This window comes from Artibeus jamaicensis, unplaced genomic scaffold (genome assembly GCF_021234435.1).
Source record: "Artibeus jamaicensis isolate MK-2021 breed Jamaican fruit bat unplaced genomic scaffold, CSHL_Jam_final contig_465, whole genome shotgun sequence".
In the NCBI taxonomy this organism is placed as follows: domain Eukaryota; kingdom Metazoa; phylum Chordata; class Mammalia; order Chiroptera; family Phyllostomidae; genus Artibeus; species Artibeus jamaicensis.
Window position 1 is genome coordinate 4324918 of NW_026521843.1, and position 26677 is coordinate 4351594.

A 26677-nucleotide genomic window follows, 5' to 3' on the forward strand; every position below is an offset into this window, starting at 1 on the left:
TAAATGAGTCTCTTCTGTGCAACCCGCTGCCACAGGTCTGGGAAAACGCGGAAGTCTGAGCTCTCCCTCTGCCAGGGCTGGTGGGGCATCACAGACGCTGGAGTCTGTGGCCCGTTGAGCAGGCTGGCTCCGTCACAGTCCTTCTGGTCTCAGTAGACTACTGTACTTCTGAAGATGAGAGTGATGATTTAAGAAGCCAGCGAACATTTTTAGCCTCTCCCCTGCCCTGTCAATTTGGGCAAGGAGGGGCTTCCAAGGACTGGAGAGACCACACAAGGGTGTAGTGGTTGGTGAAATGACCTGCTGGTGTTGGCACTGCGGCTTCCAGCTGCATTCACTGAGACAGGCAGCTGAACGCACTAGAGTTGAACACAGCTGATTTGCTGATTTACTACTGTGTTGCATTTTGACAAGTCAACAAAACGGTGTGCATGCGCTAGGTGGTTGCTGGAACCCACCGCCCAGCCTTTCACTCCTGGAGCATCCTCGTTCAGACTCCTCAGTGACTGCACCTCCATCCAAAGTACCATGAGCTGGAGAAGGAAAATTGTCTTCCTTGTAAGAACTTGTTTCTTATGCGACTTTTCCTCCAAGACTCGAGAGCGCCCCCCGAAGGCGATGTGGGATGGTGTATGCAGGTTTTGTACATCTGGAAGACCAGGAGAGCTGCCCACCCCCCTCCCCCTCACTGTGCATTTTCCTAAAGAAGGAGAAGGCCCCAGGTTCATTGACTGATATCACCAACTTCTAACTTTCACTCCACTGTGTAATGCTTGACTCTAGGCGTTCTGGTCACGCCAAGCAAGTGGCTGATGGGAAGAGAACCTTGCTCTAATCCTAAGCATCCATATAAAGACGGGGCTCAGACAGGCAGGGGGGTTCCCCAAGGCTCAGCCAATCGTTCGGCCTCCCAGGGTCACACCTGAGCAAACACTTCCAGTTGTCATTGAGCAGTGTTGTCTTATTTTATCGGCTTCTGTTCTGATGCTGTAACTTGCACCACCCTTTAAAACGATTTTTTTAGTTGACTGAACAGTAATTCAACAATTGTATCCCAGACTTATTCATCATTTTTGCTGGGACTTGACTGTATCAAAGAGCTCCCATGCAGCTCACCTTTTCTCTGAACTGATGCTTTTCTGCAACAGCATCTATTACAGAAATTTCTTAACAGACTTAGTGAATAATATCACATTTCTATACTTTGTAAAAAATAGCTAAGGTAATTTCCTCCATCAACATTTCTTTAGTTTGCTGGAGGGCAGCTTTCTAAGTCAGATGTTCCTTCTAGTTAGCTGATTGCGAGTTCAGAAATCGGGAAGACAAAACCCACCTTCAGGAGAAGATTTGGCTCAGCCGCACTCCCAGCTCCCCAGCGCCCCGCGCTGACCAGGCTCTGTTCTGACCTGGGGCTGGCCTCACACCAGCTTCACTCAGCAGCCTCCGTCAGGTCCCTCTGCACCCACCTCCCCTCTCTGCCCTCCTCTGTGCACACCAACGCCAACATCATAGTCCCGACAGAATCATCGGAATCCTGCCACCCCACAGTGAGCGTCTTCTGGACCCTCTGCCGAGGGCATGGATGGAAGGATGATGGAGGAGAGAAAATAGGAGGGGTGGAGGTGGATGGAGGGGCAAGACCAGCAGGCAGGAGAGAGAAGGGCAAGACGGTGATGGTGCGGGGAGCCGACCGTGCCTCTCCCGACAACAGCCAGTGAGTGGGGGATGAGGCTGCTGAGAACTAGACAAGTAGAGAAAGTGGGACATTGACCCGGGGACCGAGGTTCCCACGAGCAGGGACCTCTGTCCGAAGTTAACGCAAGTTCTGTGGGGTCCTCCAGGTCTTCTTCCAGCCGCAAAGGTGAATGACAGGCAGGGAGGGCGGAGCATCACTAGGTTTCAGCAGATGCCTCGTGTCTCAGGCACAGAACTTACTGAAGAATGGCACCAGTGACCGAAGCTGGGGACCCTAGAGCCCTGAATTGTAACTCTGGGAGTGTCGGTTCTACCATCGGTTGATTGGTCGCTCTCGTCATCTGTTAAGAGTAACTGATGATTTCCTCCTGGAGTGCTTTTAAGAATGATTGGCTGTGGTCCGCATTCATAGTAGAATTTTAATTTATACAGATACTTTCCCCCTAACTTTTATCTTGTTAACTCGGGCTATACAAAGGCAACGTCCTTTGCCCACGTGCACCAGCAGGCGACACGGAGTGTGTTTTCAGGGAGCTCTTCTCCGGAGTCTAATTTCCGTTAGAAGGACGAGAGGCAGGAGGGACAGGAACTTTATTTCCCAGGCCAGGAGCCCCCAGCACCTTTGGGAAGCAGGTGAGGTCTGCCTTCGGCTCCCTCAGCCTGCCTGCCCCCATCGTTCCCTTCGTTTGTTCCACGTCTGAGGCTCCTGTGCTGAGGCAGCTGTACCGCCGAGAGCAATCCCCAGCGTGATAGTAATCAGCAGACAAGTATGTGTGGAAAGTGTCATTTCCCTGGGATTTTAAGATAGTGGGATTTTCTTTGCTCTGTTTTGTTTCTGGATTGGGAGCTGGTGGTCGTCAGAGACTTCTCAGAACAGCCATTGGTGCAGACAGACACCCACCAGTGCCCCTGGCCAGGGAGCCCGAGCACCGAGATCTGGGAGCGCTTTGTCCTCCCCTGGTCTCTTGGCCTTCTGACGGCGGAGGCAAGTGAAGAGCCGGTTTTCCTCGCTCCGAGGGGGACTTAAACACGGGAACTTCACAGAGCTCTGTTCCCCAGCGTGGGGTCGGGACAGGCCGCCCGCAGCTGCTGCCTCCCTCTCACCTGACGGAGCCTGCGCGGTGCTGGGCGGGGCCCCTGCTGGGGCTGCCTGCTTTCATCCACTGAGAAACAGGGACATTTGCAAGTGGGTCGCCCCTCCATCGATCCTCTATGGCAGCCCACCCCTGACCTGGCCCTGTAATTTGGTATCTAGGCCATTGCAGACACCCTCCCACCACCCCACATGGGCTGCCCTCCATGGCCAGATTGCGAAGACAGAAAGACACTTCCCCAGCTTCAGTAGCCAGGATGACACAGCCCTTTCGATACACGCTCCCAAAGTTCAACGCCAACCCCTCCTCGAATAGGAGGACTCGACGCTGCCAACCACCACGTGCCCCCTGCGGTTTATCCTGCCTGGCTTGCTCCGGTAGAGGGGTGGCCACCTGTGTTCGCTTACTGCTTTTTGTCCAAAGGAAGAGTGAAACTTCTGGTATCTTTATGACAGGGGATAGCTCGCACCTGGGAGCAAGGCAGAACACCTGCCCGCGTTCAGCGTCCACCCTTCTGGAGACTAGGCGCTCTGGCACCGCCTGCCTTGCTGTTGCATTTCAACCCACGCGGCTTCCAGGTCCTTGAAACGTTGCCGAGTGGCTCTGGCGTCCAGCGGCTTATTTAGCTTTTAAACAGATGCACTGACATCCAGGAGGGGCAGAGGAAGAATTCACTCATGGTAAGTGCTCCACAGTAAATGCTCTAAGGAGGGGCCGGCCATCTCTTTCCCTTTTTGCGCCTGGGAAGACTGAACTTCTCGGTTTGCGTTGATCCTTGTGGCAGGAAGGGGCAGTTGTGCAACAAGTGTGCGGTTCCTTCCCACAGATGGAGGAGGGGTGGAGGGAGCGGCCAGGAGGCCACTGAGAAAGTGTCCCCATGCCACCAAAGGAGCAGGGGGTCATCTTGGATGGTTCCTGCAGGAGCACATGGTTTCGTGTGGCATTAGCATTCTGCTTGGGGACTTTAATTTGGAACTTTAATTTGGCTCTCCTTGTGCGCGGAAATGAAGCGACCAGACACCGAGGGATTCTGGAGTACAAGGTTTATTCCTTTACGTGCACGGGCCCAGAGGAGTCAGTCTCCAAATTCTGAGCCCCGAACAAAGGATTCTTGGGGAATATATAGATTAGGGGTCTTCCTGTGTATGTGACAAACGTGGGGTACAGAAACAGAATGTGATAATCGTTCTATTAGTGGGGGTGCTAGTTCCAGTCCTACTGACTAACCGCTCTCCAGACAGCCCCATCGCTCTCCTATTGCGTGCCTGGGGTCCTAGGCGAGCCAAAGTCTCCTGAGGCTTCTCCTTCATTCTGAGCCCAAAGGAACATGTACTTTTACCCAGGAAATTGACTTTCACTCTCCTAAGAGGTGAATTCCTTCCTGTGCTAACTTGACGTGGCCAAGCTGTTCACCAGCCACTCAGTGACTTCGGAGGCCTCCCTGGGGGCCCAGCACACGGGGGGCCTGGCGGGTGAGGGCAGAAGACAGTGGATTTATTTTGACATTCACATGGGGAGCCCGCCTTCAGGCCACATGGCGCTGACCATTCGTCCCTCCCCGCGGGCCTTTATGGTGCCTTTCCACGCACTGGTCCCTCAGCCTGAAACACGGGAAAGGAAATGGACTCTTTGGACACTGGCCCTTCACTGGCTGGTTTATAGAGACTGGGGCTGGAGGTGGGACTGGAAGAGGGGACAGGGAACAGTGTAGCAAAGAAATGTCTTTCTTGTCCTAGCCTGGCTTGGTGGGAATGTTCCCTCTATGGCTGGAGGGGAAAGGGTGTCCCAGCCCGTCTTAGTCACGGGGAGCTCAGGCCGGGAGCCCGTGGTCCGGCAGGCTCCCCGATGACCCCATCAGAGGCTAGCTGGGCCTTCCCCCAACCCCACACACACCGGGCCACCCTGCACACGTTGCCAGGTGAGCCCCTGCAGATGCATGTGAAGCTTCGGTTCACGGCGCTGCTGAGCAGGGAGGCAGGCTCTACGTGTATTTGTGTGACTGGCCTGGCTGTGCTTACTGCTCCAACCACCCACTCACTGGGGCAGGTGCCCTGTCTGCTCTGTTCCCCAGAGGAGCCCCCGGGGCTCCACACAGGGCCTGGCACACTGTGGACGCTTAGTACACGGGGACGAATGAAGACGTGGGTGAGTGACTGCGCAAGGGTTGGCTGGCGGCTGCTCTCTGAGCGAGACCCAGTGTGGGCCCATGGGGCACAGCAGGCCCGGGGTGCAGCTCTCTCTGCCCCCTGCCAGGGGCTCTCCTTGCTTCTCTGCCCCTCTGTGTGTGTGCTGCTGCATGATGCTGTCTAATTAGTGTCTCCGTTAGGGTGAATTGGGCGTGTGGACTCCAAATTCGCTGTGGCCACTGTCAGCCTCTCCCCTTTATCTCCTGTGACTTCTTTCCCTCTGGGACACCTTAGCCCTAATCTATGATTCTTATCCTAATTTTGGGATAAACCTTTCTAGACACTTGCTCTCCTTGGTTTACCCTCCCCTCTCCTTCTCTCCCTGTGGAACCCAGGGGCTCTCGCACCCTCTCCTTCCCCCTGAAACTTGCTTTGGTCAGCTGGCCCCAGGCCCCCAGGAAACCCATATACTTCTGGTGGATTTCTAGGCTGCCCTGTCTTCTGTACACCAAGGGGGTGAGGCGGCACCAAGGGGACCCTAGTTCCCACCTGATTGTTGAGGCCTCAGCGAGGGAGGATCCCTGTGGAAGTCACCTTATCAGGGGCCCTGGACGAGGATGGGCCTTGGACCCCAGGGAGAGCCCCTCCCTCGCTGGGAGCCCAGGTCCTCCTGGGCCTGTTCTTTCTTGGGCATCTTTTCTGCCCAGGGCATTCACAGAGCTGCCTGCTGATGCCACCACCCACTGGTTCATTGTACGCCTGCCTATGATGTTTCATGGGGTGTTCACCACTTCCCCCCTTTCCCCTTGCAGAGCCCTGTCTGTGGTGTAGGTAGGTCACCTGGAAAACTTCAGAACTCCCAGGATGGTAGAGTTCTTGTCACCAGCTGAAAGGGGGGAGGTTTCCAGCTAGACTAAGGCGGCTTCCATCACTCTGGTCGCTTTTCCCTGCAGAGGAGTTGCCATTGCCGGCCTTACCCACTCTCAGCAAGGCAGTGCTCTCTTGGGGGCCCTCCGGGATCGGCGGGAGTCAGCCTAAGCAGATCCTTCCGGAACCGCCAGTCCTCAGCATATGGGGTTCTAGAGGTTAAAAAGCTTTCAGGTGAGCGGGCGTGCCACATGGTTTACAAGGTGGCCTTTTCCGTCCTCAAAGTGCACCTGTGGGTAGAGCCTCTGCCCTCTCTTTCCAGACGGTAAAACTGAGTCTGCAGAACCCAGCATGCTTGCGTCACTTGTCCACCCTTCTTCCTCCAGCCAGTGCCTGGGGAGCAAGTTTTGCTCATCTGATGTTCCTTCTCTTCCGAGTTGTGCTGAAAGCAGCAGGTCCTGGAATTGGCCAAAAGGGATCACCTCAGCCTTGCGGGCTGAGTCACAGTGCCATCACTCAGCAGCCAGCAACACAGCAAGGGCCCTCTCAGGGGGGCTCCCGACAGGGCTGCATTAGGAGTCCTGGGGCTTTGGTGAATCCCATTCAGCTTATGGTGAAATGTGTTCTAGTGAGCATTTTCCAATAATTGCTTGATTGACCACCACTGCCCCAGCCCCCGCCCCTTGGGTCTGGCTCTGTTTAGAAGTTGTGGCAGCGATAGGGACAGCAGAGAAAGTGCCTTCCCTGGGGTGGCAGGCGAAGCTGGAAAGCCATCAGACCTTGCTTGCTCAGGGTCCAGCCGGATCCTGGAAATCAGTGCTGATTTGGGGTGCAGCCCAAACCTACGCTGCTCCCAAGTTCATCATTTGTAGAGTAAGTGCTTTGGACTGGATTTTCTGTTTGAGGCCTCCAGTCTTCACGTTTTGATTATTTAAGATTTATTTTAAACGAAGGATTCACTTAAGCAGTCTGAGGTTGGATGTTGCTTCCAGGAAGCCTTTCCCTGCAGGGTAGTCTTGCTGTGGACCCTCCCTGGGGGCGGGGGTGGGGAGGAGAGCGTAAGACCCCTGCTTTCCCCTGCCAAGCCCCAGAGGCCTTCCTGACATGTCCTTTGAGGGGACTCCAGAATTTCCTTCCAAGTCTGCCTCTTCCCTCTTCCTCCTGCAGCTCAGTAGAGAGCACCGCAGTCCCTCAGTGGTTCGAGCCCCATTCAGAGCTGTTACTTTGACTCTCTCTTCTTGCATCCTGCGCCGCCCCCACTCCACCCGCATGTCTGTCAGTCCACGGGGGGGGGGGTGGTTCCTCCAAAACATACCAGGAGTCTTTCCACTCCTCCTTACCACCCTCTCCCCTCCCATTAGTCTGGGCCGCCATCCCCTCCCCAGGTTTCCTGCGGTAGCCGACTGTCTGAGTTTCCACTCCTGCCCCCTACAGTCCATTTTCCATATAGCAGGGAAGCACTTTCAATAACATTTCAAACACATTCAAAAATGTGTGTTAGAGTCTATAATTCCCTTCTGGAATGTCTAAAGTCCTTAAAGTGGCCCAAAGGCCCTAAAGGTTTGGTCCCTGCTCCCCCTACAGCTGCCCCGTGGCTCCTTGCCCCTGCAGAGGGCTGCCTTCCGCTCGTTTTCCAGAAAGCTGTGCCTCCTCCGCCCATCTTAGGAATCGAGTGTTTCTTGTCGTTTAGGATTTTGGGTCATCTGATTGTCAGGGTAAGAATAGCCAAACCTGGAGAGAATTTTTTATGAGTCTATTTGAGCCAAACAGAGTATATGCCTGAAAGCAAGATCTCAACAGACTGAGAAAAATTCCTCCTGGAAGGACAGTTTTGCCTTTTTTTTTTTTTATGCATTTGGAATTAAAGCGGGAGAAAGTAAGTTGGGGACTGGGTTAGCGGCTGGTTGACAAGGGTGTGCGCTCCGTGAGGGAGGAGGCGGTTATGCCTCAGAGGGTCTGAAGAAGAGCATTGCTGCAGCATTTGGGAGGTCTGTTAACCTGGGTGCCCAAGAAATAATGGGTGTGGCTCTTCTTCTCCAGGCACACCCACTCCTTTCTTCCCCCACAGGCCAGCATCTCCTTCACTGTAAGGGTTCCCACAAGACTCGCAACCAGGGGAGCCATGGGCTGGAGCGGTGGGCAGCAGCAGCTGGTTCTGGGCTGAGCCCTGAACCTGACTCTGGGGCCTATCTCTCCGACCCTCCAGTGAGGCAGAGCAGCCCTGCTTAGGCTTGTATCTTTCCTATAACGTCTCAGTAGTGTGAGAGTAGCCCCGTCTGGGCCCTCCTGCTGCTGCTTCTATCCTGAGCCTGCCTCATTTCACTTTCCCCAGGTTTAATAAAAGTACTCTAAAAAAAAAAAAAAAATGGACAGGCTTACTTAAAGCCTGACAGGCAAAGATAAACCCTTTACCTAGAGGTTTATGGTCAGATCACCCTGTGAGGTTCCTTTTGGTCTGTATACTTCTCAGTTTTATCACAGAACCCTCTCTCCATCCACATGATCTAAATCATTTCGCCATTGGAGGTTATCTTGCTTTTTATTTATTTGTCCTTTGCCGTGTCTCCTGATGCTGAATGGAAGCTCCAGAAAGGCAGGGACCTGGCTGTCTTGTTCAGTGACAGGTACAGTCCATGCTGAATGAACGAATGACTGAAGCAGAAGTCATTCAGACAAAGGATAAAGGTGGACTAGCAATAAGAAGCTGAGTGTAAATATCCATATGATCAATACAGCTGCCACATTGTGGTTGAAGAAATGAAGGCCGGGGTCAGAAGGGTTAAGGGACATGCCCAGATCCCATTGCTCAGGAAGAGTAGGGCCCAGAGAACATGCAACCAAGCCCTGGAGGAGTCGGGGTTCCCGGCTGTTTACCAGGCTGCAAACCTGAGCATCGGTAAAAGTCAGTCTAGCCGGTCGCATTAAACATATGACTCTGGCGTGGGGGAGGAAAATAAGAAATATGGCCCAAGGTCCCGCGCCCACAGTAAAGCTAAGGTAGGCGAGGAAGGCGGTCTGGCGGACTAGGGGCTTCCTCCTCACCGGCTCTGAAAGAGGCCCATTGGTGCGTAACTCGGGAGGCGCCGAGGGCCAACCCGCTGTCAGGGCCCCCGCCCCTTCCCCCGCCCCTTGAGCCCCGCCCCCGGCCCACGCCTTGGGGACTGCGAGCGCGCGCTGCAGCCTGGGTGTTTGCATACAAAGGCGGCCACGCGCACGCGCCTCCCGGGGAGTAACTGTCTCCACGCTGCCGTGGAGCCCCGGGCTGAGTAGGCAGAGTCTGGCGGTGGTGAGGGAGACTACAACCTCGGAGGAGCCGGGCGGGGCGGAGCGCGGACGGCCCTGGACTGGTTGGCGCGCAGCGAGGCCCGAGGGGGTCTGGCACGGGGGCCGACCTGACGCTCGGAGATCGAGCTCTGTCCCCGCAGCAGCCCTTTCAGGGTAAGTGGCGCCGGGAGGCAGGCAGGCGGGAGGCAGGCAGGCGGCCTCACCAGCATCCTCGGTCCTTTCCTTTCCAGAGTGCCCTCAGGGCTGACTTTCAGCAGCCTGTAGGACCGGCGGGGCTCACCGGATCCCAAGGTGGCGGGACCTTCTCGATCCAGGCAGGAAAGGAGGGTTCTTTGTGGGCTGCAAGTAGCCCGGATTCGTTGGGATTTGAATGAAAATTTGCCTTGAGGGATTAAGATTCCTGCTGTGCCGTTTAGGAAACTGAGGTACTGGGAGGTTGACCTACGGGCCCAAGGTCACACAGCTGCTGGGCGTCCCGGAACCAGGCTTGGAATCTGGGTTCTCAGATTACAGTGGTCCTGGGGTTGCCAGGCCTCCGCGCACCTCTCTGCAGCCAGGGGGTGGTAGGCCTCGTGGGTTCCATCGGATGTCCCTGCCAGTGGTTTGAATTTCGGGGGAAAGCCGGGAAAATGTACGGTGAAAAGGAGTGTTTTGGAAATAACTTTACGTTCCTTGGGCGGATACTTTGCGGGGGTGAAGCTGGAGAATGCAGATGCCACCACTGTTTCTGACCGTCATCACACAGGACACGGGAACTACAACAATCGGCATTAATTCGGAGAGTTTTTAGGACCCAGTAGTTTGCCCAGGGTAGTAGGAGTGTTTTGAAAATGTTTCAGAAAGTTTTTTTTTGTTGTTTTTTTTTTAATTGGGGGCATAGTAGCAGTTCCCGGCAGGGGACGCACGGGAGGCAACCATACATTGATATTTCTCTCTCTCCTTCCCTTCCCCTCTAAAGATAAATAAATAAAATCTTTAAAAAATATTAAAAAAAATTGGGGGCATAGCAGTGAAGTTTTTGTTAATCTGGTGTTCCATAATTTGGGCCTTATGATTTAAAGTAAGCAATTGAGGAAAATGTATGATAATCGAGAAATAAAGACACACTTCTTTCCCCCTGGAAATGGCGGAAGATCTAAGGGTTTGTTTTCTGGTTCTGTATTTTGATAACGTCCTGTCATACTTACCAGCATTTGTTGGGTTAAGCGTTTTTGTGTGGGGGTGTTTGTTTGGAGCCTTTATTCCTGTTTGTACAGGGGGCTTCGCCCCGAGGTATAGTGGAGCGGGCCTGGATGGAGCCCCACCCTGACCCCATGGCTCTGAGGCCTGGGTGCCAGTTTTAGTTTGGCCTCAGCTGGCTGTGGGGCCCAGTACAGTTCAGTCACCATCCCAGGTCTCAGTTGCCACAAAATCCACATCATTCTAGAAAGACCAGGCTGCAGGGGCAGACCTGCTGGGTCTCAGTACACAGGGGCGAACATGGGGGTTCAGGTGAGGGGCCGCTGTAGGATCCCTTGTTCTTCAGATGGACAGGTGTCCCTTGTCCAGCTGAGAACTTGGGTGGCGGTGAGTGGATGGGGCTTAGTCTGGCGGGGAGCAGGGAGCTTTTCCACACTGGTGATCACGGCCACGTCTCTCAACCCACTGACCGAGTTTTGTGATTCTTGCAACAACTTACTCGAGTTCTTTGTGGATGCCGAGTGCTGGGGCTTTCCAGAAAAAAAAAAAAAGCTACAGGCTGCTGGACCCGAGTCACGGCTCTGCTCCCGAGTCCTTTGCGCTGCACGCAAAGCTGACCACAGACTGCGACTGCCCGTGACACACCTGCTTGGCAGCTGCTTCTGGGATGGGCTGAGCACGTTCACCCTGCGTACCTCATTTCCAGGAAGGCCGTCTGTTTCCTTGCAGACACGTGCCGTCTCTGTTTGGTGAAGTCTTCCTCTGCATTCACGAGTCTCACTAGGCACCCACCTTTGGTTTACAGAGGATGTATGCCACAAAGGTCGTGGGGTCATGGGGCACCATTGCCCAATAAGGCACACTCCTCAGCAGCCACTTTGCCAAGAGAATTTTCTGCCATCGAACTCTGCGTAATGGCAGGGTGCTGCCCAATTTGGGGGTGCCTTTGGGCTCAGATTTTTGGCCACATGGAAATGTATTACCACCCTGTTGGAATGTAAGCATACCCTTTTAATATTTCTTTAACTAATAGTATTTTTGGGAAGGTGCCTTTGAAACACTTGATACATGCAAAGCATGGTCAGGCCAGAGCCTTCATTCAGAGTCCAGCCTTTGTCTGGAGCACTTGTGACCACGGGCTTCACACCTGGCTGTCACTTGTGCTTGCCCTGGGAAAAGTACTTCACCTACACCGCCTCACAAACAATCCCGTGAGGCTGGACGATGTGGGTAGCATCCCATTTTGTAGATTGGAAGCTGAGGCGCTGAGAGGTTAGCAACTTGTTTGAGGTTGGTGGGGGAGCTGGGTCTGAACACTGAGGGCCCGCATCCTTGGCCCCTGAGAGCTGTTGGCTCCCGGGCTGGTGTTTAGCCCTCCACAAACAGCTGGGGTAGAGTGGGCTGGAGTCATACGGAAGTTGCAAAAGCAGCACATTCTTTTTGATCAAGACCAAACTTGGACGTGGGGCGCTAGCGGTAGGTGAAGAGCAGAAGCAAAGCCTTGTGCTCAATTAGTGAGTCACATAGTTAATTAACAGTCAGAGGATCTGGACCTGAATCTGACCACCTCAAGTGTAGTTTCCATCATCACCTGCCCTGCCCCTCGCCCGCAATCCAGGCCCTTTGTGTCCTTGGCAGGGACCTGAGAACTCTCATCACGTGAGACTGTAAGACATGAGCATTGCATGAGGCTGGAGGAGCTGAGCGTGCACCCCACCTGACCTTTCTGACTGAAGCAGGGACCCCCTTTACCCTCCTGTCTCAGCAGTCCCAGCGAGGACAGGGAGACCCGACATTGAGCTGGTCAGAGCTTTCGATTCCTCACTCAGTTCTCTGAGGGTGTTATAAATTAGTGTTAAAGTAATACATGCACAGGTAGAGATTGGCGCTCAGCAGCTGACACTGTGGAGAAATGCATGATGGGAAGTGAAGGTCTCCTGTCCCCAGGCCTGGCTCCAGGGTGAGCCTGTGAACGCGCCTTGTGCAGCCTGGAAATCAGTCCAGATTTTTTGGTGCTCATCAGAATAGGTATAGGTGTAATTCTTTTAAAAAATATTTATTTATTAGAGGGGAAGGGAGAGAGAAAGAGAGGGACATCTCTCTTTGGCTGTTGATGTGAGAGAGAAACATCAATTGGTTGCCTCTCGTAAGCACCCTGACTGGGGCCCGAACCTGTAACCTAGGCATGTGCCCTGACTGGGCATTGAACTGGCGACCTTCTGGTTTATGGGAAGGTGCCCAACCCACTGAACCATACTGGTCTGGGCTGTAAATGTAATTCTTAGCAAATGGGTTCACGGTGTAAATATGTACTTTTCCCACTCAGTATGTACCTTTTCATGTTTGTTTGTGGACCTGTGTCTCCCTTGCCCATTTTTTTTTTTTTTTTACAGTCTCCTTACATTCCATCATCCCATGTGGCTGGTTCATAATCTGCCTAGCGAGAGCCCGGCAGATTTTTGAGCTGTTTCTGATTTTCTCCGTTAGAATCCATGCTGTAATGCTGTTTGCCTGTGGGTCTCACAGGAGAGAATTGCTCAGGTTTGCCAGCACCTGCAAAGAGTGTCGGGCATTGCCAGGTGCTTCCGCCTGTATTACCCCACCTGCAGGGGGTGGTAATACCCCGTCAGGTGGGGTGGTACAGCCCCATCTTCACCAGCTCTGGGTTTTTACCACATGCTCTGCTTTTGGACCATCCGAAAGGCCTCCTCTGATCTGCGTAGGTTAAGTCATGAATAGGGTTGACTGCTCATCCATCATCGACTGATGGATTCCTTCCTTCTTCCTTTCCTTTCCTCCTTCTATGAACTCTGTCTTTTGCCCATTTTTCACTGAGTTGGTCTGAGGCCTCCTTAGAGTGGCCTTGACATTCTGGAGGCTGAGGGTGTTCGCAGAAAGGGCTGGAGTTTTTAATTTTGGCATTGGTTCCGAGAAACCAGTCTTTCTTGGCAATTAGTGAACCCTGGAGAAGGGTTCTGCCAATTTTGGGATGAAATGGCTGTTTTTTTTTCCTTCTGATGTAACAACTAGGTGAGGATTCACGAGTCCACCATTGCCTGACCTTGACTGAGTGTCAGCAGCAGGACCCTCCCGGAACCTGGCGCGATCGGGGCACCTGGCGCTTGGGGGCTCCCACCCGCCTGGGGGCCCTGGCCTGCTCTGCTCCCCGCATGTGCAGTTGTTCCGGGTGCCTGTGTTCTCGACCCACTTCTGCAGGGTGACTGCACCCTCTGTCCTGGGCACACGCTGCACAGGGTGACTGCACCCTCTGTCCTGGGCACATGCCGCACACCGCCCGCCTTCCCGCCCGCTGGCAGGACCACCTGGAGCCGGCTGCCCCTCTTGGTCCTGAAGCCGAGCTGGGATGAGCAGGGCCCTGGGTTTATCCGACCTGCTGAATTCAGAAAGGACTTTGGTGGGGAGACCCTAGGGCCAGCGGTGTTTGCTGCTTCATCATTTTTGTCAGGAAGTGTTAGTTTGACTTGCAGGCTGTTTAGAAGCACCTCAGACTTTGCTAGTGAATTTCCCTATTTTGGACCTGCATCCCAAGGGGGATTGACGGCTTTGGTCTGTTTTGTTTTGGAAGCTTCTTGTAAGCACCTTGTGCAGGAGGACAGAACCCAGCGGGTGGAGGATCGGCTGGACTCGTGCAGTCCAGAATTGGCTGGGAGGGAAGCAGCTTGTCCACAGGTGTGCTGAGAGGCACACCTGTGTAGGGATGGGACCAGGTGTCTGGACTTCTGGTCTGCTGTGCATCTAAGCCATACTTCCTTTTGTTGTCATGTAAACATAACTTATCATCCTGGCTAGCTGATAAATACCCACAATGCTCTGAGGAAAAGACTTCCTCTTCGCCACTAACATAAGTCACAAGAGGTACATACAGTGTACACCAGTTTCATTTTCATGCAAGCCTTATTAGTCATTACATCATTTTGGGGATTTCTTAGAAATTGTCCTTTTTTTTTTATGCTTTAGTTGAAAGCCCACATTTACCTCCAGCTCCTCAGGTGAATGTGACCTGGGCTGGCCCCAGGAGCCGTGCGGTGGTCGCATTTCTGTTCAGAGTTGATCAGGCCGGGGACTTGGGCCCCCGACATGGAGACACAGACTGGGAAGTGGTCAGAGAGCAGCTGGGGGGGGGCGCCAACAGGGTCTTCCTTGAGTGCTAGGCCCCAGGGACAGCCACACAGCTCTCTCAGATGGCCAAGGACGACCAGGAGAACGGAGGACCTGTGGGGAGAGCCCCGGGGAGGCAGATTTCATCACGCCCTTGAGGAAGAACTGTCCTGACCAGAAGCCAAGGGCTTTCAGTCCTCCTTGCGACGGAGCGCTCACTCTCCCAAAGAAAGCCTTCTGTTTTTAGAAAGGTCATACATAGGCAGACAGTTGTTCCATACCTGAGCCGGTTATGGTGTAAGACTTTTAGTTTCTGAAGGGCAGGAATCGGTCTTACCTGGTGCCAGGTGCTGAGCCAAATGCAGGGCGACAGACACGTAACCTCTGCTGCTGGAGGTGGGGGTGAGGAACGGAGGTGTGTGGGGAGGGGTGGGTATTGGCGAGGGGCTTGCCTGTCTCAGAGGCAACTTTCAGACCCACTGGTAGTCGGGATGAAGAGGAGGAGCAGGGGGATTTCAGCCACGAGTATTTAGACTTCTCCCGTGAAATCTTTTTGCCCGTTTTCTTCATTAACAAAAAGGAATGCGGCCCCTTTTAGCGCTGCAAGGGGCCTAGGGCTTTCTCCTGGCTCTCATAGCTGGTGTCAGGGCTCAGTCAGCCCCATCCAAATTGAATCGGACCCAAACACCTGCCTCGCCTGCACGTGCCCCCTGGGGAGGGCAGAGGGTGGGGCCGGCGGCTGCTCCGGACCCACCAGCACCTGCAGCTGGACCTGCAAGCCGACCGGCTTCCTAACCAGTTCAGGAAAGGGGAATACCACCATTAAAATGTTCCTCAGTGGACCATTCTGGCCTCACCGTGAGAGAAGTGAATACACTATCATCTAGTGAGTGTTCCTCGCTCCTGCATCGTGTAACTCAGAGTCTGTGTGTGCAGCCACACACGTCGCTTGGACGGTGGAGTCACATGGGGGGTTTGCACAATTGTCACAACCGGAAACAGACCCACCTGCATCTGAGTGCAGCTTCCACCTCTTCCCTGCTTTGGGACCCTGAGCAGGTGCCAGAACCAAAAGCTCGGTTTCCTTCTCTGCAGACTGGGAAAATGGTGTCCCTTGCGTCATTGTGATAAACAGTGAACAGTTTTAACTCATTATCATCCGGACAGTGTCCCGACCCTACTGGCAGGTGAAAATGGGCAGTGGACTGGGAGGTCTGTAGCACCCTGCTTCACTGCTGAACTCTGCTTGGTATTGTTCGTAAACTCAGTGGGTAGTTCAAAGTCTCTGATGTGCCATTTAACCAAAGTAGCCAGCGGGCTGGGATGTGACAGACCACCCGTGTCTGTTGGCCACGGGTGCAGCCGCTGGTTCTGTACCCAGGCGTGAAATCCCACTGCTGATCACAGGAACCAAGCAGGCCTCGCCGTGAGTGCGCAGATGTGGGTCGCTTTCCAGCCCAGCAGCTCCCTGGGCTCCGCAGGTGTCCCGCCTGTCTGAACGAGTGTTTTCTCCAGCTCATGGCAGGGGTCAGCAGCAAAGCCTCTCCAGGAAGTGGTGAATCATGCGGAGAACAGGAGCGAACAAAGACTCCTCACTTGCAGACTAAACAAAGGAGGGTGTTTGACCTTCGTCCTTGCTGGGAGGGAGCCATTGGAATTTACCTTCCAGAGGCGCTGAGGCGCTGGGTTGGCTGAGGAGGGTGAGAACACCCTGGAAATCTCAGAGTCCAGACTGAGCATCTCAGAGTCCAGACTGAGCGAGAGGCCCCATTCACTCACCTGGGTCACTCACTCAGCGCCCGAAGGCTTTAGAGCGAGGGTGTGTTGGCCCCTGACTCCTCTGGGCCTCCGACCCCAAATTTTGTGCAGCTCCTCTCCTCAGGCGCTTGCCCTTTGGATTCCGTGGCTCGTCTGTTGGCAAGAAATGCCAAATGAGCCTGGGATGTAAACTGTTTGCAGTGAGTTTTGTTTGGGGCACTGTCTTGACCAGTGTTAATGGTGAAATCATTTCCCATTTTCTTAATTTCTTCTAATTTTGGAACTCTAGCACTTTCCCCTCACACCCAGACTTGCCTGACTGCTTCGGAGGGGAAGGGTGCACCCTGGTACCTGCACATCGTTTACTTCTTTCTTCCATCTCCTCTCACCAACCCCCCGCCCCCCCGCCCCCCCCCCCCCCCCAGCTGTCTCCCTACCCCAACCCAGGGTTCTTGCTTGGGTTGGAGACTCGATTTCTTGGTGCTGTTCTGACTGCATCACAGGGTCGTCAGCTTAGAGCCCCGTCCTGTCCTGAATTCCCTCTGCAAACTCTTTGCCGAGTGGTGGCTTAGACTCAGAGCAGAAACTCGGTCTCATAGACTGTGCCCCCTTTCAGAGGAAAGCGTGGAAGGAAGCGTGGAAATAGTTAAAGGAAACACGGCATGCGTGACCACAGCCGTTTCCTGCGCCTCCGGTTGGGTGCCCAGAGGCTCTGCCATCCTCAGGACCGCAGACCAGCTTGGGGGATGAGGGCTGTCCAGACACTCGACAGGTGACAGCCCCCATTCATCAAGCCACTGCCCCTGGCAGGAGGCGAGGTGGTGAACTGAGCCGGAGGGCCAAGGAAGAGGCCGGGCAGCAGGTGAGGGCAGCAGGTGAGGGCGGGTGTGGAGGAGGCCATGGGAAGTACACCTGAAGGAGGGATGTCTTGCAGGGACCTGAGTCCTAGAGAGAAGAACGTTGAAGGAGAAGCAGAGGCGGGAAGGACTGAAGGGTGGTGGAGATGCTGAGAGTTGTATCACCGAGGAAGTGCTGCACTCACTGTTGACCTTGGCCTGGGCGAGCCCCTCCGGGTCTGCAGCCTTCCCCGGGAGGAGGAGCAGAGTGGGACCTGCTGGGGGGTCGCACCACATCCCCGATTCACTTCCGTGGTGCAAACCCACAACAGGAAAATGGAGAAACAGTGACTTCCTAGATAAGGTGCCTCCGTTGACGTGACAGCTGAGAGACGGGGAAAAGGAATGGAAATCACTCGTACCCTCTTGTGGGATCAGTGGGTGGAACGACTGGATTCTGAACTGACGACTAGATTATGGTGCTGGACCACAAACATTTCCGGTTCCCATAGTCAGTTTTAAAAGTCGACTCTTTTCAAGTTGAACACGCAATTTCTTACTAAAGTGGTAAATGGAATCCCATATGGAAATAGGCTTTTGGGTCTTTAGGTTCCTGGTGTGTCATCCGCTGGGTCTAATGTAAGTAGTTTCTGATTCGGGGAAGAGTATCTGGGGAACGGGATTCCAGTGGGAGGGAAGAACCTCTGACAGCAGTGTTGCAGAAGATCAAGCCAGAAAATGTCCCCTGAAGAAAACACACTTACTTGTTTCATAACCTCAGAGTCACTCTGTGAATCCACACCACAGCTGACCAGCCGGGTTTGGCCGGAGGGTCTGTGAGGTCGCACTCAGTTCTCCTTGAGAACCCTTTGAACTTGGGCTGTGGAATCCTGTTTCAGGCGGTCCCTGAAGCCCTGTCAGACGAAGCAGCTCTTTCTTGCAAGTTTTGAGATTAAAAGCAACCGATCTGAAGTAATTTGGTACGGGGAGAAGGAAGAGCACGTGTCTCAAAGCTGTCCTAACTGGAAATTTAAGCGTTTTGTTTGGTTCTCTGCAGGTTTACTTCTGTTACTCTTGAGGCATTAAGATACTTTCTTCAAAACAGATCTTCCCCTCAGGCCTGGCCGTGTGTCTTCATGGAAACCGTGGTGGTCAGAGATTAGCTTGACCTTCGACATCTGGGCTGGCTTCTGCAGGTCAATCAAATTAGCTTCTCTCTGGATCCTTTTACTTCAAAGGGAGCTGATGGCCCTGGAAGGGGGACCTGGCGCCCAGCTGGTGCATCTCCGTGCCGGTTCAGTTTTTGTTCAGCAGTGACCTGGAGGAGGTCCTGGGGCAGGGACGGGGAGAGGGGAGCCGCTCCAGCCCCTGTGGCCAGGGCCCCTCTGCCCTGCAGATCCCAGGGGGACTGGGCCACCCTCTCCCACGTCTCCCGGGCCCAAGGCCTTCTGAAGAACAATTTTCACCAACTAATACTCATCTTCCTGAAATGAGTTCTGGTTAATACAGTATTCTTCCTCACCCCTTAAGAATTTTTTTTTTTTTAATTTGTGGAGAAATACACAGAACATAAAATTGACTCTCTCAACCATCAAGTGTATACTTCAGTACACTTAACGTAATAAGTACAGTGATGTTGGGGAACCTTCGCTGGGCTCCAGCTCCAGACCGTCTCTCATCTGCAGGAGAAGCCCTGTGCCCAGGACACACTCTCCCCCTGCCCGCTCCCCGTGTCCGAGCCACCTCGTCTAAGTGGGATCATACGCTGTTTGTGTGTGTGTGCTTATTTCACTTAGCACAATGTCCTCTAGGTCTATCCATATTGTAACATGTGCTAGAATCCCCTCCCTTTTCAAAGCTGAATAACATTCCGTTGTGTGCGTGTACCACGATTCTACCCACTCTTTCATCGATGGGCACTTAGGCTGTTTGCAGCTCTTGGCTGTTGGGAATGATGCTGCTGTGAACGAGGGTGTGCAGACGTCTCTTTGAGAGCGTGCTGTTGATTTGCCTTGGGTGTACACCTGGAAGCCGAATTGCTCCATTGTCATCTTTGAGGAGCCAGCACTCTGTTATGCGGTGGCCCCGCTGTCTGGCAGCCCCATCAGCTGTGCACGCGGGTTCCGGTTTCCCCACATCCTCGGCGGTGCCTGTTTTCTGCTTTTCGACGGTGGCCATCCTGCTAGGTGGGAGGCGGCGTGTTCTCCCTTTGACAGACTCTCAGTGCTCAGCCGGGCAGCCGCGGGGTGTAGATGCCGAGGACAGGAAGGAGCCTGTTGCCGGGTGGGGCCATGGCTCTGTTATTTGTTAGGAATTATGAACATATTTTCTGCTCCTAAATGGAAGTATTTTTCGATTTGTGAATAAGTTATGCAGTAGAGGGGATAGGTGAAGATGTCAAAGCAGTTTCTGACTATTTATGGTAGGAAACATAATTGAGGCCAATTCCCGGGGCGCGCACAGAGTGAAGATCACAGGAGTGGAAACCCGAGCCTGGGCTCCATCGGGCTCCATCCGCCTCCGCCCCGGGGGAGTCTGCCAAAGTCACTTCGCATTTCTGAGCATATTTCTTTGAAACCTGGTGTCAGAGCATCAACCCAGTCAGGATCCTGCCAGCTTCAAAATGCTCAGATTCTGCACGATAACCTTGAATTTGCTCCTTAATGAGGGGGAGGGATGCTTTGTTCCTGAGGGCAGGAGAACAGAGGAACACTGAGTTTAAATTATTAAAGATGCCCTGTCAGTCGCTCAGCATTAAGGAGTGCAGCCTTTCTCTTCGAATGGCTGGAGCTGGAATTGCACCTCCAGGTCATCCAGGCCAAGGTCCTCATTTTACAGACAAGAAGCCAGGCGGCGGCAATGTGGTCATCCCGCCCAGCTATGAGCTTTCTGTCTGTTTTTAATAAAAAGTGCTGGTTGGCGGGCCCTGAGGTCTCAGGAGCTGTGTTAGCAGCAGCAGTACGACGGCGTGGCTTCAGGATGTCACTGCTGGGAGGGGGGGGCCACATGTCATTCCGTGATGAGCACAGCTCATACATTCACACAGGTGGATGGTTAAGAGAAGACGTGGGGGAGGCTACCGAGTCCAAAGCCCCGGATTCCAGGTCTGCTGGGCCACCTGTGATCCTGGGCATTTTTGCTTTGTCGTACTGTCGCTTGTCCTTGAGTTTTCTCCTCTGACAGGCCTCGTCTCGTGCCTACGGGGTGGTTGTTCGAATCACATGAGCACAAGGTAATGTGTGTGGAAGGAATCGTGCAAGATGCTGTTCGCCCTGCTTGCCCGTAGCTGTAGTTTTGGAGGTTTGCCCCTCAGCACAGTGTGGTCACATCTAGGCTGGACATCATGGCGACAGTCTCCTGAATAGAAGGGTTCCCTGTAAGGAGTATCAGGGCTACAAAGAATCCTTTTTTTATAGTCCTCTTTTCAAGGACTGTGCACTCTTCCCTTTTTCCACAAAGTCGGTTAACCTGTACCACTAAGTGTGCTTAGAAATGGTGTGGTTTTCTGTGTTCGTGGGCGCGTGCTTGTGTTCACGCTGGAAGCTGGACTGCCCTGGTGGTCCCTGTCTGAGGGCGGCAGGTGCGTGTGCATCTCCCCGTGTTTACTGAATGGGTGCCGGGGTTCCTCGTCTGAGGGGGCAGGTAAGTACGAAGCCCGAGGGCATCGTTTCAGGCCCCCAAATGAGAAGTGAGGGCTGGCTTTCACTCTGTCTTTTGTAGGTTTTGTCCATCGAGTTTTGACTCTTCTCGGTTCTAAATTAGAGTTACATCCACCGTTCTTTTTTGCCTGGTGCACACAGGCCATCGGACCCACTATGTTTGGGCCTCGGTTTCCTCATTTGCAAATCGGGGATGCTAATATCACTGCAGCTTATGTCATAGAGATTGGGGTGAAGCTTCCAAAAGGCATTTTTTGTTGTTTTAACTTGAACAGACAAGGCCTGATCCTTGGTCTCAAGGAGAATCTGGCTTTGCCAACAGAGAACCTCATGGCAAAATAGACACATCAGTACAAGAAAGGTCACAGGACTGAACTCTGAGTGGGGGCTGGTCAGGGACAGGTGTCGTGGCTGCCGGGATCACTGTAAGGGACCTGCGGTGGGCGGGCACAGTGTGTCCTGTGTACCCCATGGGCAGGTCAGCGCCTTGGAGAATGGAGGCCCGTGGGCCAGGAGGAAGGGCCCGGTCTTGGGGTCCGCAGACGGGAAGTCACATTGTGCAAACCCTTCCTACTCAGGTGTTTGGACCACATGCTCTCACAAGTCCCCGGAAGTGCCACATGTACAGAGAGGACGGGGAGGGGAGGGTGGAGACCAGGTCCTTGTGTGAGGCTGTGAGAGCTGGGAGGAGGGGGACCCAGAGTGGGGCCAGTAAGCGCAGCCCCCCTCTTGGGGGGACAAGGGGAGGGTGGTGCGTGGGGTGGCCCAGTGAAGCTGAGTGAGGACGAGGAGGGCACAGAAACAAATGGCAGGGCAAGACTTAAGTGCCCTGGACCGTGCTGAGGTGTCTGAGTCTCAACAAGACAGGTGACAGGGCAGAGCCAGGGGGCTGCGGATCAGCAAGGGGGCGGGGTGGTGGGCGGAGCCAGCATACCGCGCATGCTCAGACCCTGCAACTCTGTGCCCGGTTGTCTCTGCCTCCATTTCTTCTGCCACTCACCTTTCAGGCTGGCGTCGTTTCCCGTCGCCACCATCGCACACAGCTGCCAGTTGCTTTTTGCTTTTTTTGTTGCCAGTCATCTCTGCACTTCTTGCACGATGCTTTTTCTAAACCGTGGTCTGAATCGCCATTGTGGTGTTCCCGAATCTCCTGTGGCTTCCCACTTACGGTGCGGCAACGTCCAAATCTGCTGGCGTGGTTTCGACGCGCTGTCTTTCCCCTGCGTGTTCTCTGCTGCGGGGACAGCTGTGTCTGTGCCTTCACAACCCTCTCCTCCTGCAGGGCCCGCGTCCACCTTCTCACGTGAAAGCGCCCCAGCCTCCTCCCAGCCCCATCGCCAGCCTCTGCGACGCGCTCTCCGCTGTCCTCCGTCCTCACTCTCCCAGCGCGTACTTAAAGTCCAGGAACACACAGCGCACTGACACATATTTTAGGGACTCGTGTTTTGCTTTCCGCTCCCTCATGAGCCTGTGAGTCCCTACAGGGACCGGGACTGTGTCGTCTTTGTCTCACTGTTCCCAGCCCCAGGCCCCTGGTAGTGCTCTGGACTCTTGCCCAGTGGACTTCAGCGGACTAGCCGGGCAGAGACACCGGCTGAGCACAGGTGTCCCCAGGAGTGTGGGAGGTAGTCACGTGGGCAGGCAAGGACCAGAGTGGGAGTGGTCAAAATCATAACCATTCTTTTCCTGTCAAGTAAACATAGTCTTTTTTTCCAACGAATTACGTACCTGCTCGATGTGGCATGTGGGGTACTGAGAGGTGTCGTGTGCATCTTTGGTCAACAGCCTTGAGGTTTAGTCCACAGAACCCTCACTAGAGGCAGAGCAAGTGCAGGTGGCAGGGGCCGAGAGGACGAACAAAGACCCTTGATCTCAGCGAGGAAGGGCCCGGTGCTGACGGAGGTCAGGCCTCCTGGGTCTTCTGGGTGGGGGCTGGTGGCTCGTTGTTTTGTGGGAGGGAGGTGGGTGGTGGGGTGGGTTGGAGCCCATGCCCAGGAACCAAATGAACATGTAATCCACCTCAAATTCACCTTTTGAAACAAGGATTACCTTTTGACTGACTCTAGACAGACGGCCTTCTCCGAATTGTAATTGTTTGCTTGTCTGTGTGTGTCCTGCCTGGCTCTGTTTTCTAGGCTCAAACCATGAATTACGTCGGGCAGCTGGCGGGCCAGGTGTTTGTCACCGTGAAGGAGCTCTACAAGGGCTTGAACCCTGCCACCTTGTCCGGATGCATCGACATCATCGTCGTCCGCCAGCCCAACGGGAGCCTGCAGTGTTCACCGTTCCACGTCCGCTTCGGGAAGATGGGGGTCCTGCGCTCCCGAGAGAAAGTGGTGAGAGCCTGGGGCCCCGGGGCCCGGGGGTGGCTTCTCTCCGCAGAGAAAGTCCCCGCAGTTCTGTGCCTTCACGTGTCTGGAGCGTGTCGTGGGTCCAGATGTTTAGTTTTCCGTTGGAAAGGGCTGTTCCCTGGGTTGACAGTCAGTTCAACTGGTTCTGGTGACTGTGGCTGTGCAGATTGTCCCCAGACTGATGGGCGTTAAGCTCCTGGGTTCCACGGGCATTGAGTTCCACTGTTCATGAAGCTCCTGGGTTCTGGGGGCAGGACCGTCTGGCTCTGCTGTCGCTGTCTGGGGCCTCAGCTGGAGGGCTCCCGGCTGGGGGCTGGACCCTCTGATGGTGTGCTCACTCACATGACCCGTGGCCCTTGGCTGGCCACCCAGGAGGCTGTTGACCCCTCCTCGTGGGCTGGGCATCCTCACAGCATGGTGGCCACAAGGGCAAGCATGGAGATAGATAGAGAGAGAGAGAGAGAGAAAGAGAGCAAGGAGCAAGTGCGTGCCAAGTGGATGTTGCATTTTTTTCTGGACCTAGCCTCAGAGTCATCTAGTGTGTTCTGCTGGTTGAGGCAGTCACAAGCCGGCCGGGCTCCAGGAGATGGAGGTGTGGGTAGAGAGGTCGGCTCCATTTTCCAATGGGGGAAGCGCAGGTAGGACCGGATTGGCTGATTGAGAGTGGGGATTGTGAGATGTGTTTGGCATGTGTGCGATTCAAGTGTGTGTGTGTCTGTGGAGGCACCCCCTCCCCCACATGAGGTTCACTTCCTGCTGTGGAGACACCTGTTTTCCTTTCAGGTCGACATAGAAATCAACGGGGAGTCCGTGGATTTGCACATGAAATTGGGAGATAATGGAGAAGCGTTTTTTGTTCAAGAGACTGATAATGATCAGGTAGGGAAGGCTGGTTGGTGGGGTCACTTCCTGCCTTTGAGCCTTGAGCTCCACTTATCTAAGGGACAGCGGAAGTGTGGGCGGAGGGTGACACCGGTCCCTGCCTGGCTGGTTGGGGGCGGCAGAGGAGGCTGGCTGGTCTGTACTGGGGTCTGAGCCGGGCAGACCTTGCGAGTGGTGCCCACACGAGCCTCAGCAGTCCCGGCTGCTCCCATCGGCTCGCCATTTGCAGGGAGAGATGGGAGAACTGAATCACCTTGGCCTGAACCCTTGTCCAGAGCTTACAAACTGTACTGGTGTCAAATCTGAAGAGGGCCATGTGTTGGAATTTTTGTTTACTGAGTGACCAGATTGCATTTATTTCAATTCCTTAAAAATTTCTAACGACATTGTTGAGATAATTCTCATACCATAGAATTTATCCACTTCAGTTGTATAGTTCAGTGGTTTTTAGTATTTTCACAGAGGTGTTACCAGTTTTCACAATTGCTACCATGGTCAATTTTAGATCACGTCCATCACCTCAGACAGAAAGTCTGTCCCCTGTCGTCACCTCCCCGTCCCCGTCCACTGATCTGCTTTCCACCTCAGTAGATTTCCTTCCTCTGAGCGACCTTATAAACGGGCTTGTGTGTTCTCTGATCCTTTGTGTCTGTCTGCTCTCACGTAGTATCCTGATGTTTTCAAGGTCATCCACGTTCCAGCACAAGGTCATCCGTGTTCCAGCTGGTGCTTCATTCCCTTGTATGGTGAACGGTGTCCCGTGTGTCGACGCACCATGTTTTGTTTACCCTTTCACATGTGGGTGGGCGGGCGCTTGGGTCGTTTTCACCTCTTGTGAATAATGCTGCCGTGGACGTTCGTGTACAAGTTTTCACGTGGACGCGAGTTTTCATTTCTGTTGGGCGAGGACCTGGGAGTGGAGTTGCGGGGTCAGATGGTCACTGTGTGTAACATTTGAGGAACTATCAGGCTGTCCTCCAGAGCTGCTGCACCACTTATGTTTTCGTCAGCAGTGCGTGGGAGTTCCCTTTGGACTCCGCAATCATGGCCTTCCCAGTGGGTGTGAAGTGGTGTCTCCCTGCGGCTTTGATCTGCGTCTCCCTGGTGACTGGTGGTGTTGAGCATCTTTTCAAGTGCTTATTGGCCATTTGTGTATCTTCTTTGGAGACAATGTCTATTCAGATCCTTTGTTCATTTCTTAATTGGGTTGTCTTTTTATTATTGAATTGTCAGAATTCGTAATATATTCTAGATACAAGCCCCCTTATAATCTATTTGACTTGTAAACATTTTGTTCCCCTGTGTCAGTTGTCTTTGCACTTTCTTGGTGTGGTGTCTTTGGAAGCACAAACTTTGGAATTTTGTCGTAGTTCAGTTTATCTACTTTTTCTTTTGTTGCTTGTGCTTTTGGTATCTGGGAGTCCTTTGCCAAGTCCAAGGTCACAAAGATTTATCCCTGTGTCTTCTTCTAGATAAATAAACTACTGTTTTTACTCTTACTCACTGAGCAAGCCACTGTGACGTGGTCCGGGGTAGCCATTCCTCAGCAAAGTCTACTTGAACTCCTTCCTTCCAGGGCAGGCAGCCTGGGTGGAAAGGAACCACCCTGGGCTCTGAAGCAGGTGTCCCTGTGTCCAGTTTCAGGACAGAACCGTCCCACTTTCTGCTTCCTTTTGGCCCGCCCACAGGTGTGGCATCCTCCCGCGGTGCCTCCCTTCTTCGTAACTGCCCCGTAATAGCTGCCTCATGGCCATCCGGGGCCCCACCTGCCCGCCTGCCTGCTCTTTACCCCCGATTCAGAGGGAAGGCTGTGAAATTATGAATTAGTTCCTAATGATGCTTCGACAGACACTCTTCCCACCTCAGATGCACGCTTGCCTTTTTAACTTCTGTTTCCCCTTGGCTTTCAGCAGCTGTTATGTTGTAAGAGCTGGAGAAGCATTTTGGGTGAGGAAGCTGCAAACCTCAGAGGTCCTGCTGGGCTGGCCTTACAGGTGCTGGTGGGTGGCCGGGGTCAGGAGGCCAGAGTAGGTCCTGTCCCATCCGATGACCCTTTCTGCCGCTGACAGGCTGCTGGAAACTGGGGAGCCTGTGTCCTTCCTCACCAGACCGCTGCAGGGCGCCCTCTCTTCTCCACTGCAGAGCCCCACCCCTTCCCTTTTCCATCAGCAGGACCTTCTTTCCTGCTCTTGACCCAGTGTCAGTGCGTCCTGTGTTTCTTCTTCATTTGGTCCAGTTGAGCAGCTGGATGAGATGGCGTCCCTGTGCCTCCCATCTTCCCCGGTCCCTCCCATCTTCCTCCGTCCCTCCCATCTTCCCACATCCCTCCCATCTTCCCCGGTCCCTCCCATCTTCCCCGGTCCCTCCCATCTTCCCACATCCCTCCCATCTTCCCTGGTCCCTCCCATCTTCCCACATCCCTCCCATCTTCCCACATCCCTCCCATCTTCCCCAGTCCCTTCATCCCTTCGGCCTGAGGCTGAGCCTCTCAGAGTAGGTTTCGTGTCTGTTGCACACTTGCTGTTCCCTCAGCCACTTCCACCGCCAGCAGCACGTTTGTTCTTCCCCCTTGTACTCGTGTTCTTCCCTTCCTGTCACCAGGTTTCTCATGGTAAACGAATCGTTAACAAAACGATTCCTATAGTTTTTAAAACACTGGTGAATCCATGGGTCAACTATGAAATTGACAGGCTCTGTATTCTTTTTGCCTTTTTATCTTTTGAAAAAAATTCAGTATTTTTTATTGTATTTTTTCTCATTACAATTTAGTCCCATTATGCCCCCGTCCCCTCCTCTGGTTTTTACAAAAAGGGTCAGTATCTAATT

General features: G+C 53.8%; 1 protein-coding gene across 7 annotated transcripts in view; it reads left to right on the forward strand.

The window, feature by feature from the left end:
• LPIN1 (lipin 1) overlaps positions 1-26677 on the forward strand; it is an 89690-nt gene that overhangs the window by 20974 nt on the left and 42039 nt on the right. For 2 of the 7 annotated variants that reach the window (XM_037151760.2, XM_053667172.1), the window contains exons 3-4: positions 22754-22954; positions 23753-23848. In XM_037151760.2, the coding sequence (XP_037007655.2) occupies positions 22754-22954; positions 23753-23848 (297 nt within the window). Of the gene's footprint in view, positions 1-3396; positions 3470-4724; positions 4935-6508; positions 6656-8957; positions 9221-22753; positions 22955-23752; positions 23849-26677 lie in introns of those variants that run through there. The other 5 variants (XM_037151761.2, XM_053667170.1, XM_053667171.1 and 2 more) reach the window with 5 other exon arrangements.